This window comes from Camarhynchus parvulus, chromosome 2, assembly GCF_901933205.1.
Source record: "Camarhynchus parvulus chromosome 2, STF_HiC, whole genome shotgun sequence".
Classification (NCBI taxonomy): domain Eukaryota; kingdom Metazoa; phylum Chordata; class Aves; order Passeriformes; family Thraupidae; genus Camarhynchus; species Camarhynchus parvulus.
In genome coordinates, this window is record NC_044572.1 from 58,840,465 (window position 1) to 58,860,413 (window position 19,949).

Sequence of the window (19,949 nt, forward strand, 5' to 3'; positions counted from 1 at the left end):
GAACTAAGACAACTCAAACAAATCCTTATTTACATTACAGATTTGCATTTTAAAAGTCGGGGAGACAGATTCTCTGGTCCTTGCTCAGAATCTATGAAGTGCCCTCGTTGGCAGTACCGACCATGTAGAGAGAGACGTCGTTTCTCCAAAGGCTTTCACTGGGAACATTTTCCAGTGCTTATTTCCAAGCATTGGCAGGCCAGGTAACAGTTGTGTGTTGTTGTTGTTATGGTTATGATCATTATTACAAGTAGTACTTCAAATATTGCTACTAAGTGATTGCAAAGGAGGATTGATCCTTAAAGAAGCTGCTAACTGTGTAGCTCCCCTTCCAGCTTTTATCTGTGTATCAGTATTCTTTTGTTTAAGGAGAGCTTTCTCTAAACAAACCTCGCACAAAAGGTTTCAGTAATTAGTGATGGATTCAGGCAATATAGCCATTCAAATATGGCTGTCCTCTGATCTAGAATGAACTGATCAAACACCAGAAAGCTAATTATTTCAGACACTGTATAGCGATCACTAAGCCCAAATGTGAACATCTAGCAAATACCAAAACAGGTATTATTTTATGCGTTGGAAGACAGCCTCATGATCTCCATGTATCAAAGCAAGTACATAACACGTGAGCTTTCCAAAGCAACCTTAACTCCTGGTGCCCACTACCAGGAGGTATTGATGTGGACCTGTTCAGCATTTCAAAATAATAAGCAGGCTAGTGTACTTGTTCTCAAACTCAAAGAAACAGCAGCTTGCATTTGAAATATAATTTGTGAAAAAGTACGTGAGGAATGCAGCAGTATAGTTATTTCTTGGATAATCAGTGCTCAGATCTGCTCTCAATGAAATAAATGGTTCATTTTGTGCTGTCCCAGGGAGACGGGGCTCCTGCCTGTATGAGGTGGGGACTTACAGCTCTCCGTCCCTCAACTCCCATACCTTAAAAATAATGAGAATACTTTTCAAATGACTGATCCAAGTTCATTCACCTCATCATCCATCTGCCTTGAAATAGTTAAGGACTCTTTTAGAAAAATATTTCAAATAGTGACAAAGAGCTGCTAGGGGTTTTCTTCCCTCCAGTTCAACCTCAAACTAGACATACTACGAATCTCATCACAGCACTTTCCATTTCGGAGAAATTATTCTGGCTTAAAAAACAAAAAATCAAACAAATCTCTGTCAAAGCTTCACTTCTTTGGACAGGCAGGCAAACAGGTGACACAAATGGCATGAAAGTAAATGCTGCTTTGCCATGGGTGATGGTACTTTCCTGCACAGCATGCTGAGGCTACTAAGATGCTTCACAGAATGACAGCCTGTGGTCTCAATCCAACAAGTCCTACTCAAAGGAGTAGCCTTTACTCACATCTGAAACAGTGCTGAATTTAATAGGATTGAAAGAGTACAAACTAGCCATGCAAACAAGTGCTTCCAAGGGTAAAACAAGAAAGACTAAAAATATCAACTGATAAATATTTTGCAATTTATACCTGTACTGGACAAATGGGCATTGCCTCCGTATTTCACAAATGCAATTTCTAACATCCCTTTCAGTAGTACGTACTGATGTGAAAGCACTAAGGCACTGTATTTGTTGTTGCTTTTGAAATGTAAGTCCTCACTGAATTCAACAGGGAGTAAAGCTTAAAAGCATTCTACATGAAAGGCTGGTTTTGATTCTTTGTTAAAACTCAGTCACTTTATGAATGACAGAAATCTATACCAAAATTTAATCACTAATTGAGAATATTAAAAATGTTAAATGGTAAAATATTAAGCTACAAATTAACTTTGTTTTCTTAATCACAGAATATGTCTATTGCAGGAAAACAGAATATTTCCACATTATTTATGCTTTATAGCTTGTTTTCACTTTCTGATGTATTACAAAGTGATAGAATTTGTTAGGTAGTGAAAAACTTAATATCTTTCCTTTAAATTTCCTGAAGAGAAACAATAATTTTTGTTATTACAGCGAGGATGTGATACAGTAAAAATTTTCAAGGACTTTGGCAGAATTAAACAAGCACTTAATTAATCTTACAGATATGGGTTGAATTTTGCAGTTCTTAGTTACACAAAGGGTGTTGAATGGGAGTTTTGTCAAGCAGTCAGGATCTCAGCCACTAATAACCTCTCAGTTATTTTCTTTTTCTCATTAGTAGTCTAACAGCTAACACACTAATCTGAAGCTGCTATGGGATGCAAGATGAATTACAGCACATCAAGCTTCCCTTGTGAAAGCAGGTGAAAAATCTCAGGCAGCATCTCTCAGATGGTACCCGAGGCATGCTCCTGAGCAGGTACCAGCCCACGGAGCCACGGTGGCTCCAGCAGCGCTGGCACTTTGCACCACCGAACTCTGGCCCCAAAATTAGCCCACAGAAATTCAAACAAAGGCATTTTGAGAAAGACACTTTGGGGTGGTGATACCTGAAGACATTCAGGTGCTCTGGTGACTCAGTAAGGGGGAGTACAAGGAGTTGATGCCAGGAGGCTTTGCTCTGTGCTCCAAACTTAAGTGAACACACCAAACACTTTTCAGGCAGGAGTGAGGAGGATGGTGTTAGCCTGCTTCCTTAGTGCCCAAGGAGAAGGGAGATGGCTCAAAGGGTGCCATGGCTCCTTTAGTCACCTTTGGGAAATGTGCAGAGCTGAAAAAAAAAAGTCCCTTCAAATGTGTATGCAACAGCTGCTGATTACACACACGGAGGATTTGTAAACCTGGCTTTAGTAGCTCTGAATTTTTACTGTCAGCATAGGTCTTTCTCCTCTGTGTGAGAGGAGAGCTTCTTACATGATATGAAGGGAAAATATAATGAATGGGTGCCTCAAAAATGTTGCTATTTACTTTCGTGAAACAGACTGAAATTAAGCATCACATGCTAGTCAGGTCAAGTCTTAAAATGTATGCTGCTTATTAAAGGACCCCTTTCTTAGGACTAACTGCTTCCAGTGTGGAAAAAGCCCCAAGCAAATACTGTGTTTAATTTTTGCTCGAGAATATTTTCATTTTGTCCCATCTTAAATCAGTTCTAGTTCCACACAAGTAAATTAACTGAAAAGAGCCTTTTCAATTATATTAAATAAGGACTGTTACAATAAAATTATCTCTGATTATTCAGTATTTTGTTTTTCTGTTATTCTATGTCATGTAATCCTCAATTATGTGTGATTTACTTGGGTAAAATCAAGTAAGACAGTCTACGTTTCATTAGGCTTGCACATATTCTAAACTGCTGATACATTCCTGAAGTATTCAAAAAAATAAGAATCCAACAAATGTGGGGGTGAAATATTTTCTGAAGCTTCTTTTTAGGCTATATGCAATAATACAAATGAAAACATGAAAGAGTGTTGTATAAATTGCTATTTTTTTCTACATTCAGAGCTGTCTAATGGAGAGTTAATTAATATTTTCTAAATGTAGTAATTTCTTTCAGGAAAATAAAAAAACACCGAGAAGCAGTGTAAAAACTGTGAAGAAGTTTCAGAAAAAATGCATACGTTAGCATCAGCTGAAGCTAAAATGTCTGCTAACTATAAAGACAGATGTATAAAATGCTCTCACATGCAAATCCAATAATAATTTCAAAATGCAACTCACAGCATTTTGTATATTTAAACAAGCCTTATTATAAACAAAACTCTGAGCCTAGTGCACTGACACAGGACAATTATCCTATCATCAGAATACTTATTTTCCCCCAAGCACAGATTAAATAAAGTAACAACATATACTAAAAAAACCCCCCATAAATTTCTTTTAAAATTATATAAATTTGGAAACAGTAGTCTTGTAGCAATATATTGACTCTGGAGAAGAACAGTACTACTTTTTCCTTAGCTCTATCATCTCTTACAATTGATGGAGCTGTTAAAGAAAGTTTTCTTAAATTGTTAGAACGCGTTTATTTTCTTGCAAATTAATTCTTTTTAACTCTTTATGATAGCTTTGAATCCCATAAAGAAAGATGAATTATCACATACTGAGCCCAAGCTGTGAAACAGGAGGAGACAAATAGAGACCCCTACTGTGTTTAACAATGTAGAAGAAATTCCAGACTCAAAAGAAAAATTTTCTGTCCTTTTTCTCAGCCCACAAAAGCTGTTAGCATGGCTTTGAACAGTGGAGGGCACTCTTGCTATGCAAAACCCGGTGCTGACCTGGCACACTCGGTTAGATCCATTCAGTAGCCTGAATCTCAGAATTTGTTGAGTAACAGCCACCTGTGGCACAGGCACTAACTGTACTCTGGTTAAAACATTTGCAGTTTCTAATCTGTGCAGCGAAGCACTTCACTATATCAAACACTGGGGCCTTTCTCTGTGGACGCAGATGTGGAACAGATGCAAGCTTCACAAATTGTTTGTAATATCTGTGCAAGATATCATATTAAATAAGACCTGTGCTGTGTTTTTAAAAGTCATATAAACAGATACTCAGTTGGCTGTTATGGCATAGGTACAATAATTTCAGGTTGGGCAAAATTCGTGTACAAATAATGTGGGTGTCTGTGGGAATTAAGTTTATTTGGAATGCATCAAGTTTTATGTGGAATCCTAAAAAAAAGTAAAATGGAGGTAAATACTTCTAACACAGCTGATATGAAAAAAAATTGAAAAACCAAACCAAATAAACTAGAAGAAAGAGGGGGATTCTGCATCTGATTCATAGAGATTCTGCATCGCTCTCCTTGGAAAGTGAATAATTAACTATATTTTAAACTACACAACTCTTAACACCCTGTATGAATTAATGAAGCCAATCACTTTTTGAGCAAGCACAGAAAGGAAGGCAAATTTGGTTTTGGAGGCTTGCAAGACAAGGAACTGATGTGAGGACCAAATCCTGCATCTACTAAATATCTCAAAACTGAATTTACAAGTTCCGGACTCCTTTGAGTAAAATTACTCACAACCAGGAGTACTTGAAAGAGCAAACCTGGTGCAGTTCAATGCCAGTTGTGCAGCTCAGTCGTTTTGGTCCTTCACCGTTCTGTACACTGCAGTACTGCCCAGGATAGCAAAGCCATAACGATCTAGACAAATCCTTTAGCTTTCATCATTTCCATCTTTGGGGTCATTAGTGCATCAGCAAATTCACAAATGAAAGCAATGGAATGGCACCAGGAGAAAGGGTCTCCTGAAACGCTGAATGACGAGTCGGTTTTGATTATCCAGAACAAAAATACGGCAGCACCTGCAGGGTTAATTAAGCAGCTCAAGATTCTGGGCTTCACAAAAGAAAACCTTTTTCCTACTTTAAGGACTGTAAACACTTGTGCTGAACTAGATGGGCATTTGATAAGCTGTACAGCATGTAGCAAACTCCGAGGGATCTCTAGTTAACACTCAAATTCAGTGTTAACACTTAACAGAACAGTGGTAAGCCGCGCTGCCAAGGTCAACTGCACAGATGTACTAATTGTATTATGAGCTTGACATCTAGTGGCCACCCCTGGCAGGGCAAAGCAGGCAAAGGTTAAATCAGCAAGCCTTGTCAAAGCACTTCTAACTACCCACCCTCAGGGAGAGGAGACCTGGGGAAGCTTTCCGGCGCTCCGCGGTCCCACCTTCTGGCCGGCATTCCCCGGCGGAGCTCCCGCGGTGCGAGCCAGCGGCGCGGCGCCCACCTGCGCCCGGCCCCAGCCCGGGCTGCGCCTCCCTCCCTCCCTGGCTCCCAAGTTTGGAAATACCTTCGGTGTTCCTTTTGCAGCCTGTGATAGCATTCAGATTTCTAGGGGAGGAGGGGAAAGTGATGAAACTGGGGGTGCGGGGGGAGGAACACACCGCACGCGCCAGTATTAGAAGGTGGCAATAAGCATTTCAGAAGGGCTTTTTGTAAAGATTTAGTTTACACTGTAATAATAAATATTGTTCAAGTGCGCTTGCTTTTTGCACCCTAAATATAGCAAGGAAATAATAAAGCCCCCTTTCTTTAATCCTATATCTCTTCACGTTTTAGCTCAAAATAAACAGATTTTTCAAATGTGTTGCATTAAGGTTTTCTATCACCCTTAAAAACATCTATCTTTCTGGCTGTCATGGTTTTGAAGGGTATTTCCTGGATAAGAAGAAATGTTCTCTAGGTCTAACAGCACTATAACTGAACCAGCTCCTAAAAGTACATTTTGGCCTAAATTCCCTTTTTTGAATTCATGGACAACCTTCACTACATTTAGTGGGAAATTTTAAGAGTGTAAAAGAAGCAGGATTGACGTTGATATATAAAACTCAATATGAATGTACTGCTAGAACTAGATTTACTAGTGCTTCCTCTGGGGAAAAAAATGTAGACAATTACTCTCATTTTACAAATACAATACAATAAAATAAATTATTTTTATATGCTTTATTGCAGAAACTGTGTCAGTACTTAACTATTTTAATGTCATGCCTGACCTGGTTTATTATCAGCAAAAGTGATTGACTCATGCCCTGGCTGCTGGATAGTCAACAGATATGCTTGTCTATGTTTGGCAGACAACAAATCAAATGAAGGAGAGATATCAGGAAAATCTTCCCAGGACTCAGACTATTTTTCAAATGGCACTAATAGTCTTTATTAATTAGTTTATTTTTACACTTTTTCTAATGAAACATGTTTTTTGAATTGTAGCTTTTCCTCTGTCTTAGGCGAGGAAAAGTAATTTTCAACAGCTAAATGTATGCATATTAATAGCTTAATTACACAGAATTTAAACAAACACCTTTTAAAATTTCCTCCCTCTCACTCTGAAAAAGGTGTCTGAATGTCTGCCTCAGGAGATGGTAAGACTTCAAGACGAGAATCACTAGATAAAATCTGAGCCAGTTTTGTCTACTTCCATTGTTATACATATATCAGCAAATTGGCCAATTGCTGTAGTTTCCTTATTATTGCAAATATTTTTCTATGGCCAACAAAATTCAGTGCAGAGTATTTTTAAAATTACACAAACACAGACGTTACATAGTTTGAATGTGAAGTCTCTACTGTAATGGCAAAAGTATTTACATAAAGTTTCAATTACCATTTCTAATCAAAGGGACAATTTATAGCCATACTAATTTGGCCTTTATTTTTCAAAACAAAAAGCCTTCTCTTACACTTGCTTCAGAACGAACATTTGCAAAAATCACATAAGTTTTATATTTGCTGACGGCTGCTTGTGACTTCTCAAGTTTGAAATGCAACAGTGTCTAAGCAATAGAGAATAGCTCAATTTCATACGGAGGAATGTCCCCCCAAAATTTGTTTTAAGCCTCCCTATATGCAGATGGAGTGACTACACTTGCATAAGGCTGGCTGCTACATACTGAGCTGTGTCTTTGCTGTAGCTGAGCCTGTGTGTCTGTGGACATACTCCAGAAGAATACTAAGTGCAGTCACCAAACTGCCCAAAACTGCACAGCCCATTCCCAGTTTACCAAGATGAAATAGATAAATTAGTTTAGACTATACTGTATGTATTGAAGAATGGGAGAAAAAAGAGGTCCAATATTTTTAAAAATGACTGAAAAAGGCACATTAGAAAACTCTTTTTACACAGTTCACTACAAGGTATCCCTTCCACCTCAGGCTAAACAATAATACATCTTTGCCAGAAACTTCACATGAAGAAGTCCAAAGCATGATTTGTCATCACTCTTACCAGAGCCTCACTTGCACGCTATAAGAATCACTTTTCAGCACAAAAAAAACCCAACAAAAAAAACCCCAAAACCCAACCAAAATAATAACAATTTTAAAAAACTGAACAAAACTCCCACAAACAAACAAAATACTTTCTATTATCCCTACCTTAAAAATACAAATGCTATGTCTATGGTTTAATTTTAAAATTAAATGGAGTTGAAGAATGTTTATTGTATCTACAATTCTGATTCATTTGTAATCTGTTGAATTAAGCAAGTGTATTAGAAATGTAATTCCAGCTATTACAATGCGTTACATCTACTGAGAAACTGAGATTATTGTATTCTACAGGCAGTCATCTGAGTCCTGCTGCTGCTGTTTTTAAATTATTTCCAGCAGATCTTCTCATTTAGGAACCTCAAATTGTGGGAGTTTTAATACATATTTTTGTTCACCCTTCTACATTGCAATTATTCAAGAAATATATGGCCATTAGCTGCTTGTTAACATTTCTTTCAAAATTATTTAAAAATATATTTTTAGCATTTCACTTTTGATTAACAATTTCAAACAATTTTGAGTGTATATCTGTATTTGATGACAAACTAATTGTCTTCAGATTTCCAACAGTTTCTCACCACCATGATAATGTCCTGTTTGAATGCAGTTTTGTTATGCTGTAACCCAAGCTGGCTATAAAATTATTTGTTTGGATTCTAAAACTTTTGTGATAACATTAGCATGAAAGTTCTGCTGTGACCAATCAACTTAAAACCCAGCCTAATGTTTGTCTTCCATCCAGCACCCCAAACTTCCATGCTTCTCTCTGTTGCTATGAATATCCCTTCACTGTGAGGATTACATTTATGGGACATTAATTTTTAAATGCTTCATTTTATAAAATCTATTTTAAGGTGATATTAAACATGATTTCATTAAATTAATACTAAGCTTCATTTGCTTAGTCTTGCATTAACTCCTTTGGAGACAAGAAGCAAAATGAGTGAACAGGCTACACATATGAAATAATACTGCTTTAACAGCTTGCTTTCTTAAAATGACAAATATTCTTGCTCTGTGTGAACTATTTTTGGCCTGTTGCAAAATATACTCAGGAACTGTAGCAATATCTTGATCACAGCTGTGAACAGAAACGAAGAACACTGACTTGACCAGAAGTGTTTTAATTCACGAGATTTGGAACTCTCATTATATCTGGCCTATAAAATTGCTTTCAAGTATGGCAATCGTTAGGCTTCCTAATATCATGTGTAAATGATTTACATTACACTAATGTGCACTAGATAGCCCTCTGCTCCTGTAGCTTGTCTGCACCTTGTTCACATTTCTCAAATGAAAGTGCAAACCCAACTTTAGTGTGTTAATTGTTAGCCATCAAGGATTTTACTCTATTAATTAAAATATGTTTTAATAGAAGGAAACATAGTACATTTTGATAACAGCCTTCTAAGGCTGAAAGGTATTTTTACATTGTTGCATTTTAGGGCTGCTGTGAAAGCCGATTTTGTGCTATTCAGGGACCACAATAATAACGCTTTAAAATTCCTCACTGGGATGCAATGTAGTCCTTTTGATGGAAAGACTGTCTTTCTCATTCGGCAGAAATAAATCCATTCATTTGATCATGTAGTCATTGAGGGCAATACAAAACAAACCAAGTGTGAGAAATTCTATGTGATGAAGTAAACAAAACAAAACCCCCCCAAAAAGGGGAAAAAAACCCCATTTCCATGACAAAAAGATTCTTTGTCCTTAATCTACCCACCATATGCAAGCGTTTCTTTTTAGCATATCTCTTGTTCTAATCTCGGGTGACATGGCTACATAGATAAGATTCACAAAACAAAACAAAAACCTAGTTTAACAATTTTTTTTCAATTTATTAACTCACCAGGAGTGTCATAATGAAGTAGTTGGGTTTTATTTTCCTGTATTGAAATGGATTCAGAGCATGTAAAAGTTTATAATGCTAATGATAAATTCTTGGACCTAGAGCCCAAGCCAACAGAAATGGGCTCAACAAATCTTGCTTTCATAATAAAATACTAATTTTTATCTGCTTGTCTATATTAATTTATTTGACACGACCACAGTTTCCTAAGGAAAAAAAAAATTGAAAATGCACAGCTTTGCTCCTCCACTATGACAGAAGGAAGCATTTCTCTGTGTGCCTGTTATTGTCAGCCCAAGTGGGTTTTCCTGAGTAGTGGCAGGAACCCCCTTAGCAGCGTTGGATGGTGTGGGACTTGCTCCCTGCCTCCCCAAACACCCTGGGAAGGAGTGGGAGGCTTAACAATTTCCCAGTCTGACAGATGTTTTAACCTTATGAAGTGGATTCACGCTGCCTTAAGCTTCAGGGCTGTAAAGTTCAGATACAATAGTCAAAATCCTCCTCAAGCTTCAACTTTGCTGCCTTTCTCTCCCCACAGATGCAACCTAAGAGTAATTATAGTTTTAAAACAGGAGAAGGACTTTTTTGTTTTCCTTTTCTAAGGGGGAGAGAGAGAGGAGATAATATAGTGGAGCAAGGGGCCTACACAGAAAGCAGAAAACATTTGGGATCCCGCTTGGTTATGCAAGAAACTAATAAATCAGTGGGCTCTATGCAAAGAGGAAAAGAAAAACTTTCAAGTGGAAGCTCTCAACTTAGCCCAGGAGAAGAGAGCATGGGCTGTGGTGTGCCTTTGCACGCTGCAGTGCCAGGGACTACTAAGGAAATTAAAACTAATTAAAAAAAAAAAAGGAAAAAGGAAGAAGCCTGCAGCCCGATTCCCGAAAAGAAAATTACAGCAACGTGGAAATAAAGCAGGATTACAGTCCAAATCTCTCCAGCTTTGGACACTTGTTCACTAGCAGCCTGGCAGCCCAGATGCATAAAAGCAAGTATGCGTGTGCCTGCGTGTGGGGAGGAAGCGAGGAATGGCGGATGGACGAGAAAATAACCCTTTCCCACTGCTTACAGCCGGCGCGACAGGGGCTGGTGGCGGTGGTGGCACTCCGTGTCACCTACCACTGATAATAATTACAGTCGCAGCAGAGCCAGGAGGCGAAAGGGGGAAGGCAGCGCAGGGGGGAAGGCTAAAAGCTGCTGTTGAATCCTCTCGAAAATAATGAAACCAACTCCTCTGGCCCCGCACACCCGAGCGGCCCTGCCCGCTCCTACCGCGGTCCCTCCTGGTCCCCCGGGGCGAACGGGGGCAGCGCCCGGGGCAGCCCTCGCAGCCTGGGCGGCCGACCCGGGCCCGCGGGGGCATCCCCGGGCAGCGGCCGCCGTGGGGCTGCCCCGCGGCCCGGCAGCCCGCGGGACCTCCCTGGGCCCCGGGCAGGGCACCCCTGCCCCGGCCGCCCCAACTTTCCTGCCGCCGGAGGGGCGAGCGGAACACGGCTCCTGTCCGCTCCGAGCCTCCGCAGGGAGGGAGCAGGAGGGGGGAAAAGGGGATACCCAATAACACAGAGAGAAGGAGCGCAGCGGAGAGGAGGAGGAGGAGGAGGAGGAGGAGGAGGAGGAGGAGGCAGGCGCTGCTCCGGGGCGCCCGTTCCTGCAGCTGCTCCAGCCCGGGTGAGTGGGGAGGGAGGGCCGAGATCCGCCGCCGAGCCCAGTCGCGATCAAAGCGCTGGGAAGGCCGGGAGGTTGCTGCTGGGAGGGCTGCTTAGGCAGGGGGTGGGCTGCAGAAACTTGGCTAAGCTGCGAACTTCTCAGTTCCGCTGCTTCTTCCCCCGGCTGCCCTAATTCCCATTCTCCCGCTGCAGAGTAATTGCGCTCCCATGTTCACCATCACCATAAATTCACCTATCTCCATCCGAAACACACTCACAAAAAGAGGGAGAGAGAGAGAGAGAAGGATAAAGAGGCGACGGGAGCCCTTACCGTGCTCAGAAACTACCTCTGCTTGTAGCTCTTCGTCCGATTTGAGATGCTGGGGTTTCGCTTGCTTTCGACGAGACATGCTGCTAACTGAGCCGTCTTGACTCTGCTTTTTGCAGAGGCATCAGCGACGTGGAGGTGGCAAGGAGCGGGGAAGGAATTGGGAAAGAAGGAAGGGGGTTTGGGGACTGCAAATAACTGTTCACAAATAAAAGTCGAGTTGCAAAACAAACCAAACAAACAACAGAAAAGGCAACCAACACCCCGGGAAAAAAAAAAAAAAAGAAAAAAAAATAAGGCAAGGCTAACCAGCCAGCCAAACTGGGAGTGAGTGAGTGAGTGCGCGGGTGAGCGGGTGAGCGAGCGGGGGATGAGCCGGGCGGGGTGTGCGCGGGGCGGCGGGGAGTGCGCGGGGCGGCGGGCTGGGGCGGCTGCGCGCAGCGCGCATGGGGCTCAGTAATTATGATTGTGAATAATGCATGGCGATTAATGGTGCTGGGGGCGAGCGCGGATTGGCGCGTCTCCAGCGGACTCAGGCTGCATATGTAAATGAAGGACGGGGCTCCGCAATTAGCCGCTTCGCTCCGCCAAATGATGCGTCTCCCCGGCACCGGCAGCGCCGCCTGCGAGAGGCACCGACCGCGTCGGTGGCGGCGGCAGCGGCAGCAGCGGCGGCAGCAGCGAAGCACACACGCACCACGCAGGAGGGAATCTGTTTTGCACACACTTTACACAACATATGTGCAAGGTTCACTTGTTGGGAAAGGTCACGATCTTCGCTTTTCTGTCTGTCGTGCTTTCTTCCCCCCCGTCTCTCAGTTTCTTTTGCTCTGCTTTCTGCTTTTTTCCCCCACTTTTCTTTCTTCACTCTGCGTCCTCTACTCTCTCGATCTCGCTTTCCCCAGAAGTTGGGCTGCAAGGCATCTGATTTCTGTGCGTGAGTAATTTCTTCCCAGGAGGAAAAGAAACTTTTGCGTATGCCTTTTCTTTTCGGTGTGCTTTCTTTTTCGGCGTTGTGCTGCTCTTTCGCCTTGATCTTCACATGCTTCTCTTTAGCTCTTCCTCCATCCTGTCTCCTTTCCCGTCGCTCTTTCTGTCTCCTCTTCCCGGCTGACTTTTGTTCTCCCCGCTCTCGAAAGCGCACGCACGCACAAGCAGAAGACCTTGGGCAGTTTTGTCTTTCACCTCTCCTTCCTTCTTCTTTGTCTTGCAGCTTGTTTCTCCAAGCAGAGACTCCCCGTTGGTGGTGGTGGTCACTTCCTGTTGTCCATTGGTAGGAAGTTTTTTTTCTTTCTCCCTCTCTCTCTCAGGTTGTAATGACTTTTTGTGACACTCCTCGCCCTTCCGCCCACCCACCCCCCCGGCTCAGCCGTGTGTCCTGTTAGCTAATGACAGCGGGCTCGCGTGTGCGCCGATGAGCAAGTCCTCGGTCTCCAGCAAATAGTATGGATCGTCTCCCAGTTTTGGGGGGTGGGGGTGGCTGTTGTTTTTGTCGCCGGGTGATCCCCCCCTCCCCGCCTTGCCTCGTTCTCAGCGGCGCCGCCAGCTGCTCCCTGCGCGGCGGCTCCGCCGGTCGCTTGCCTCCGCTCCGTGCCAAGGAGCGCTGCGCGCACCGCGGCCGCTCTTGATTTCGGGCAGATAAACTTTCAAGTTTGGGAGCGGAGCGGGTCACGCGGCAGCTCCTCCCTCTCTCCTCCTCCTCCTCCTCCTCCGCCTCCTGTGCCGCGCTGCCGGGGCTGCCGCCGGGGCTGCCCCCAGCCCCGCGGCCCGATCCGCTCCCCGCCGCCGACGAGCCTCCCTCTCCGCACGCACTTTCCCAACAGCGGCTTTTCTCCCAGGCCCCCCCTTTTTTTGTAAAAGTGAGGGGGGGTGGGGTGGGGAGAGACTTCCCTCTCCCCCACCCACCGCTTTCCACTCTTATCTCATTTCAAGTTGCTGGGGAGCCGGGCCGAGCTTCCCCCGCCCGTCCCGCCGACTCGCGTCCCTCCCGCCCCGTCCGTCCCCCGGGGAGGCGGGCGGCCCCTCCGCCGCGCAGCGGCTCCGTCTCCCCGGCCGCCGCCACAAGTTGCCACTTCCCGTGGCCGTCTCTGCCCGCCTCCCCCTGGGCCGGGGCGGGTGCGGAGCGCGGCCAGCCCGCTCCCATGGCAGCCAGCCGCCGCTAGGATGTACCCCACCGTCGCCGATCGCCGCGGCGCCGCACCGCGCAGGGGCCCGCAGTGCGCGCACTGTCCTGCCTGCGGCTCCGCGCTCTGCATGTGCGCTTTCGGGGCGGGAGGGTCCTTCAGCGGCTCATGCGGTCGCCTCCACCGTTTTGTTCTGCTTTCCTTTTTTTTTATTTTTTCCTTCTTTCTTTCCTTTTTTTTTCTTCTAATATGTTTGCCGCAACCCGGCCCCGCCGACCCCCGCCCCGTGCCGCGCTCGGCGGAGCGGCCCCGGCGCCGGCCCTTGCAGGGGCGCGAAGGCGCAGCCCACCTTGCCGGCCGCAGAAGGGAGGAGGGCAGCTCCGCGCATGGGGCCGGGGATCAGTGAAAGGGATTTCCTCCTAATACCCCCACCCCAGCCCGTGTAATCCAGCCCTAGTCCTTAAAACACACTAACCCCGGCTTCTTTGGGAGCCTTCTCTGTGTAAACTTTCCCTGCTGATAGCTCCCTTTATCTCGTGAGCTCTGATACCCTGTCTCTGGGCTTTCGGTTTATTCCCCGCTTTCATGTTGGTAGGCAAACCAAATAAAGTTAGAGGCGACAGTTTAGGCCACTCCGGATAGTTTGCTGACATGCACAACATCCGCGACTTCTTTGGGGCAGGTATTCGTTAGAAACGGGCACGACCCCTAAGGGAAAGAACACTGAAACGCCAGATCAATGCTTTTTGGTATTAGTCGACTGTACTTTTCTGTCTATCGTTTGGGGAGATGTGCACAGGACATTCCTTGCAATGATTGCCCGCTTCACGATTAAAAAACTAGTTTACTGTCTATAAATTCTAGTGCATCTTCTTCCCGTGCATCCTTCCTTGCTGAAAGTTTTGTTGCATTAAGAGTGTTTCGTTTTAAACACCTGGAGACAATGGTGATGGCTGAAATATGATGCAATTTTCTAATATGAAGTGGGAGGGTACGAGCCCGTTAATTGAGCATGGGTTTTTTCTGACAGAAGTAGGGATTTATTGCACCTGACTCACACGAATAACACATTGTGAGTGTGTGTGTATGCGCTGCGTTAGGCTGTAGGCAGAGTGCAGGTGAAAGCGAGCATCTGCGGGCGTTCAAGTAACCCGCAGCACCGCAGCTATGAGCAGGGAGCTGGAGATGGGACTTCCTCTTCAAAAACAGAGAGAGACATTTTCCCCGACTTTTTTTTTAGGTGAGGAGGCTTAGCTAGTGCTCTCTTTGGCTGAGATATTTGCCCGGAATGAGTGAGGACTCACCTTTCCCTCGCCCAGACATTTCCCCCCACAATTGCTGTAGTACCTGAAATGTGTCAGTTTTCATCCAGTCATCTTTTGAAAAGATTTGTTGCTGTTGGTGAGGCAACATCCCCCACCCCCCTCACCACCCATCCCCCAGAACTTTGGCGTTTTCTGTTGCTCGGTGCCTGATACTTCCCTCAGCAGCAGAGGATTTCTAGAAGAACGTTTAAAAGTGCGATGTCGGGGAAAAAGGCAGCTCATTGGCGGCATTATAAACACAAAACCTCGTCCTTTATAAAATTAAAATGATTGAAAATGAATATGATTTTGCGGAACGTGAGAGAATCTTTAAGTGGAAAATTAAATAATCCCGTCTTTAATGTTTAATGAACAATGGAGAACACAACAGGCAAGAAAGGCATAATTACCAGATTTGTATCTCTTGACATTAACATATTCTAGGGTTACAAGTGATACATTTTATGGTTTTCTTTTCCCTTATGCCGCTCGCCTTCCCGTTTTTTCTCTGGGAGAGCGAGCCGGCCGCGCAGCGCGGGGCTTGCGGAGCCGAGTGCCGGGCGGCGCGGAGCGGGGCGGCCGCTGCTGCCCCCGCCGGAGCAGGGCTGCGGGGCCCCGGCTGCGGCAGGCACCGCCGGGACGCACGGCGCGTATCGCCGGGGGAAACTTTCTGCGCGACCTGAGTGGAAAACCCCGTCAGCGTAGCGGGCTCGGGAGGCGAGTGGAAAGTTATGAAGTGATACGCGTCTCCTCCGGTCCCTTCCTCCTCCCTCGCTCCCCATTACACCGCAAAGTTTTCCGCGGACCTTTTAATTAATCTTCTGGAGTCGAGGGCGGGAAAAAAAATGGAATGATGTGTTCGCTGAAGTTGGGCTGCGAAAAAACGCGGCCACTACAGTTGTGGGGGCGGGCGGGGAGGGGATGGGATCTCTTAGCCGCGTAAATCTCTGCGCACCCACACAGGTAGGGGCGCGCAGGCGAGCGCGGTTGCGGGGCTGGCAGTCGCGCGTGTTCCGACTCAAATAGCGCCCGCTCGCTTCTCCCTCGCCGTGACTTGTGGGGCCACCGAAATACTTTGCTGGTGATGGGAAACAAAAGTGTTTTTTCCCTCCGTAATTAAATCTAATTTGTTAATTGTCCTCTTCTTTTGCGATGTTGCTTTCATTGTCAGAAGCGGCACGTTTTAATTCCGCCTGCTTAATAATGTAATTTACCAACCAGTACATTATTTTTTTACATTAATGCGACACCTAGTTATACGTTTGCTTTAATTTTTATCCTTATTCGGAGTTCATAAAAACCATCAGAAAGCTTATCTACAAGATTGACTCTACAAAGAGCATATAAGTAGTTCTGTCTACACTTATGCTTCATACAAGGTTGTTGTTCTTAAAACCGTCAAAGTTACAAACGTGCGGATAAGATGGATCTGACATTTTGTGCAATCCATCTACCGTCTTTTAAAGTTATTATTTTGCTCAGCAACTTTATTCGAAGGGGCATGCAATTATTTGTGCTTTATTTTCTGTCATCTCCTACTCTTCCTGGCAGGCTGAAGTATCGTCTTCCCCGCTCCTTTCCGCACCACAACTTTTGTTTGAGGACCCTGGGGTTAAATCCAGCAAGATTTTTTTTCTGTTTAAAGCTGCAACAACTGACCAGTAATTCGTTCTCACGTGAGCAAAGATATTACCATACTAATATTATTATTGGTAAGAAGAGGTAATTGATAACACCACCTGCCACTCTGCAGCAATCATGATGATAAATGTTTCCATCAGAGGGAAATCTGTGCTTGGTCTACCACAGCCTAACCCAAACAGCATGTCAAATGTCAATTATAAAGATGTTTCTTTTCTATTACAATTTTTTTTTTGTGGAAAGCAGCTAGCCCCACCACGAGATTCAGAGAACCAGTCTACAGCACATCTTTGCTAAACGTTTTGCCTTAAACATTTAAGTTACTTTTCCTTTTATTTAATACTTGGGTCTTTAATACACCCTTGGGTCTAAATAAACATTGATTCATATACACAAAAGCTTATGTTCACACGTAGCAAACTCCAATTACCACCCACTTCCGTTCCTTAACCTAACAGCTGATAATTTAACCAAGAATTTAAAATACTTTGTGGAACATTTGTAACACACATCGTTGGGGGAACATTATAAAGACAATACACATTAAGGTCATACATATATGTCATTCACACCAATAGATGCATAGGCGCTATATATATTTAGCCCCTGTATTTGTACTGCAACACGTCTGTCAGTGCATACTCCAGGAAGTGCATGTAGGAATGCAGCATGCATGTAAAATTAGTGGGCTTAGCCCCTTTGCAAAAATCTGCATGCTTCTGAAAAATACAAGTGAGATGAATATCTATATATCTATATCCATATCTATATCTATCTATCTATATCTCTCTCTATATATATATACTGCAGGCACACACACAAATAAACAATGTTACATTGTCTACTAATTCTAGCTATATAAATAGTGTCGGGGGGTGTAAAAACTTTCATTGCCTTGGTTACAGATATGCTCAGAAGATTATTATTAGTTTGTATTAATAGATGCAGGCCTCAAAAGACGAAATCAGCTATTGATAATTGCAAGAAGTATACAGCAGCTACTGTATCGATCGGCTTGTCCCTTATTCCCCTGGTATAGGAGAGATAAGAAGACACACTCTTTAGTGCAATATAATTTCTTTTGACCTATCTGCTTGCTACAGACTTATGATGAATAGCCAGAGTGGTTAAAGTCCTTTATCACGAAAGTTACCCCTTGATATAATATTGATTCTTTATAACTAGCTCCAAACACAAAAATCAAACTGTCCACTTGACCATCATCATCATCAATATCATCACAAAGGCTCTGGAATAAAGATCAGCACAGGACTGAAAACGCTTTCTATAATCTGCCCACCTAATCTTTATTTGCTGATGATGAAAAGAAAAGGGGAGTGTGTGTGTGTGTGTGTGTGTGTGTGTGTGTGTGTGTGTGTGTGTGTGTGTGTGCACACGCCGCGGGGGCGGGGGCAAGCGGAACAGGGAATGTCATCTGAACAAATAATAATTTAAAAAAAACCCTCTTAGCTTAAGAAAAAGATCGTTCAACCGCCTTCAAAAGAAACCAAGTGATGATCACCGAAGTTAATGACCACGCTTCGAAGCCCCGCTCTGATGAAGGAGGGAATTCAAGTGCGGAGAAGGCCCGGCGCGATATTATACTGGGGTGCCCCCCTCCGCCCCCGAGCGAAGCGGTCTGCGGTGAATACAGAGAGTTATGTAAGAAGCAATCACAGCAGAAGTGGGGTCAGGCAGCTTTCTCCTTGGCTAGAGTCAGGACTAACAAGTCGTCTTCTCACTTTCTCTCCTTTTGCTGGTCCACGAAGCGATCCATCATTTCTTTTCAAATCACCTTGTCATCCGGTAAAGGGGAAAAAAACTGTCCCACGGGAGGAAAAAAAAGACCCTAGGAAACGAGCCGCTGATGTTTGGGTTGATGCTTAACGAGCATCTACAGGATGGTGTAGACAAGAAAAAAACGCCATAATCCACACGCACATTGCCCTAAATTAACGGTACTTTCTTCGCCTTCCCTCTCCATAGTACCAGCATGCTTTTGCTCAGGGTTGCATTAGCACAATCACCAGTAATTACAAGCGTGTGTACACTGGGAGAATGAAGATTGGGAAGGTGGGAGGTAGGACGTGATTCCCCTTTGGAGCAATCAGGACTGGGAAAGGTTTCAATCCATGCAAGGGTACGTTGATCATATTTAACGGGCTGGTTAGGCTGGCGCACGAGCCGCGGTGCCATTTCAGCGCAAGTTTGCCTTTTCAGGCGAGAAGGGGAGGCGGGGGGAGGGAAAGAAGGACAGCGATGGAAGCGGCCGCGGCAGCTGAAGTTGCATTCACTCCGTCCAGCGCCCTAAGGGAGCACAGCTCGGGGAGAAGGCGCTTTCCTCACCACCAACACCCTTTGGTGAACGGGGCGGGGGGCCAGCGCCGGGCACATCCCGGCAAGAGGCGGCCGCCCTGAGGGACGAGCGGGGCCGGACCTGCCCTGCCGAGGGTAGCCGGGCCGAGCCCGGGGAGCTGCGCTGGGCAGGGCCGAAGCGGGCCGGGCTGGGCCGTGCCAGCTCGGGCCGTGCCCGACCCGCCGCCGCCGAGCGCTGCCGGAGCGGCGCGGCCGCGGCTCGCCCGGCGCAGACACGGGGCGGCGGAGCGGCCCCAGCCCCGCCACCGGCTCCGCCGCGGCTGCCGGCTCGGTGGCACCCCGGTGGCACCCCTGCCGGCCCGCTGCGCCGCCGCCAACTTCTCCAGAGCGAGCAGATTGCTGCTCCCTGTCTTCCCGTGCCCTCTCCCGCAGCCCCGGCCCCGGCCTCGGCAGCCGCGGGGCCGTCGCTCCCCCACGGGGCTTTCCCCGGGGAATGTTCCCACCGGGAGCTTCCACCCACCACTGTGGCCCAGGGAGGGTCGCGGAGGTGGCAGCCGTGACAGCCGGCGGCTGCAACGCCGGGAGTCGAGACCAGGCTCCTGCCGTTCCCGGCTCCCTCCTGCCCGAGGACCGGGGACAGAACCCCCCACCCATGAGAGCGACAGCGGCAACAATTGCAGTCATCGTCCTCCCTAACGCTCCACACAGGAGGCTCCGTTTGCCACACGAGTGGCTCATAATTATGGATTTTAAAAACTTTCCTCCTTCCCATCAAGTCCTCAGTACCCCCTCTGTCTGCTCCTCCTCTTCACTGAAAAAATCTGCGGGCTCATTGAAAAAACCCAGCCAACAGCGCAGGGCAGGGAGGGATGGGAGAAACACGGAGAACTGCTGCGGCCTCAGTTTCCTCTCCACATTAGGGCACGCAGGCACAGAGCCCTCCTGATGAGTTCCCCAGCCCTAGCTGCTGTATCAGAGTTGTTCACTGACCCTTGCAGTAGATATTGTTGGAGAATGAAATCAGTCAATCGAAATTTAAAAAAAAGACAGTCTTT

General features: G+C 45.5%; 1 protein-coding gene across 2 annotated transcripts in view; it reads right to left on the reverse strand.

Moving 5' to 3' along the window:
- The window catches only part of SALL3 (spalt like transcription factor 3), a 24,616-nt gene extending 11,385 nt beyond the window's left edge, over positions 1–13,231 (reverse strand). For both annotated transcript variants that reach the window (XM_030970672.1, XM_030970666.1), the window contains exon 1: positions 11,514–13,231. In XM_030970672.1, the coding sequence (XP_030826532.1) occupies positions 11,514–11,592 (79 nt within the window). In that variant the 5' untranslated portion in view covers positions 11,593–13,231. The remainder of the gene's footprint in view (positions 1–11,513) is intronic.
- Between the last annotated feature and the right edge of the window lie 6,718 nt (positions 13,232–19,949).